This window comes from Myotis davidii, unplaced genomic scaffold, assembly GCF_000327345.1.
Source record: "Myotis davidii unplaced genomic scaffold, ASM32734v1 scaffold211, whole genome shotgun sequence".
NCBI lineage: Eukaryota > Metazoa > Chordata > Mammalia > Chiroptera > Vespertilionidae > Myotis > Myotis davidii.
The window spans coordinates 299,619-300,036 of NW_006282523.1; the positions used below are offsets into that span (position 1 = coordinate 299,619).

The following is a 418-nucleotide window of genomic DNA, read 5'->3' on the forward strand; positions in this document are numbered from 1 at the left end:
GTGACCAGGCACCTGGGCCCCGGGCTCCTGTGGGAGGGGGGAGTTGACGCACAGATTGTCAGGTGACTGGGCAGTTACAGAGCAGAGCAGGTGGCCGGCGGCTGGTGACACAGGCTGGGCCATTTGCTTTCTGTCCTGGTCGCAAGTTGGCGATGGGCTGGGGTGCCCTGCGGTTACGCTGTGCACGGGCCCAGGAGATGCCTCCGCTCGGTGTTTACCCGGAAGGACCGTGCCCTGGCGGCGGGCGCTGTTTCCAGTTTCCCGGGGCCCCCATGATTTCCCGTCACTCTCTGCTGCGCAGGGTCCTCGAGGTGCCCTCGGTGACGTCCTACCTCACCGTGTGCCTGAAGCTGCACGAGGCCGTCTGCAGACTCGCCAAAGGCACGACGACTCTCGAGCTGCCCGCCTCGTCTGCAGA

The 418-nt window shown here is 66.0% G+C and overlaps 1 protein-coding gene across 1 annotated transcript in view; it reads left to right on the forward strand.

The window, feature by feature from the left end:
* Window positions 1–418, forward strand: part of RNF213 (ring finger protein 213) — a 134,056-nt gene that overhangs the window by 17,834 nt on the left and 115,804 nt on the right. Inside the window, exon 14 of the mRNA XM_015559756.1 lies at window positions 302–413. Within this exon, the coding sequence (XP_015415242.1) occupies window positions 302–413 (112 nt within the window). The remainder of the gene's footprint in view (window positions 1–301; window positions 414–418) is intronic.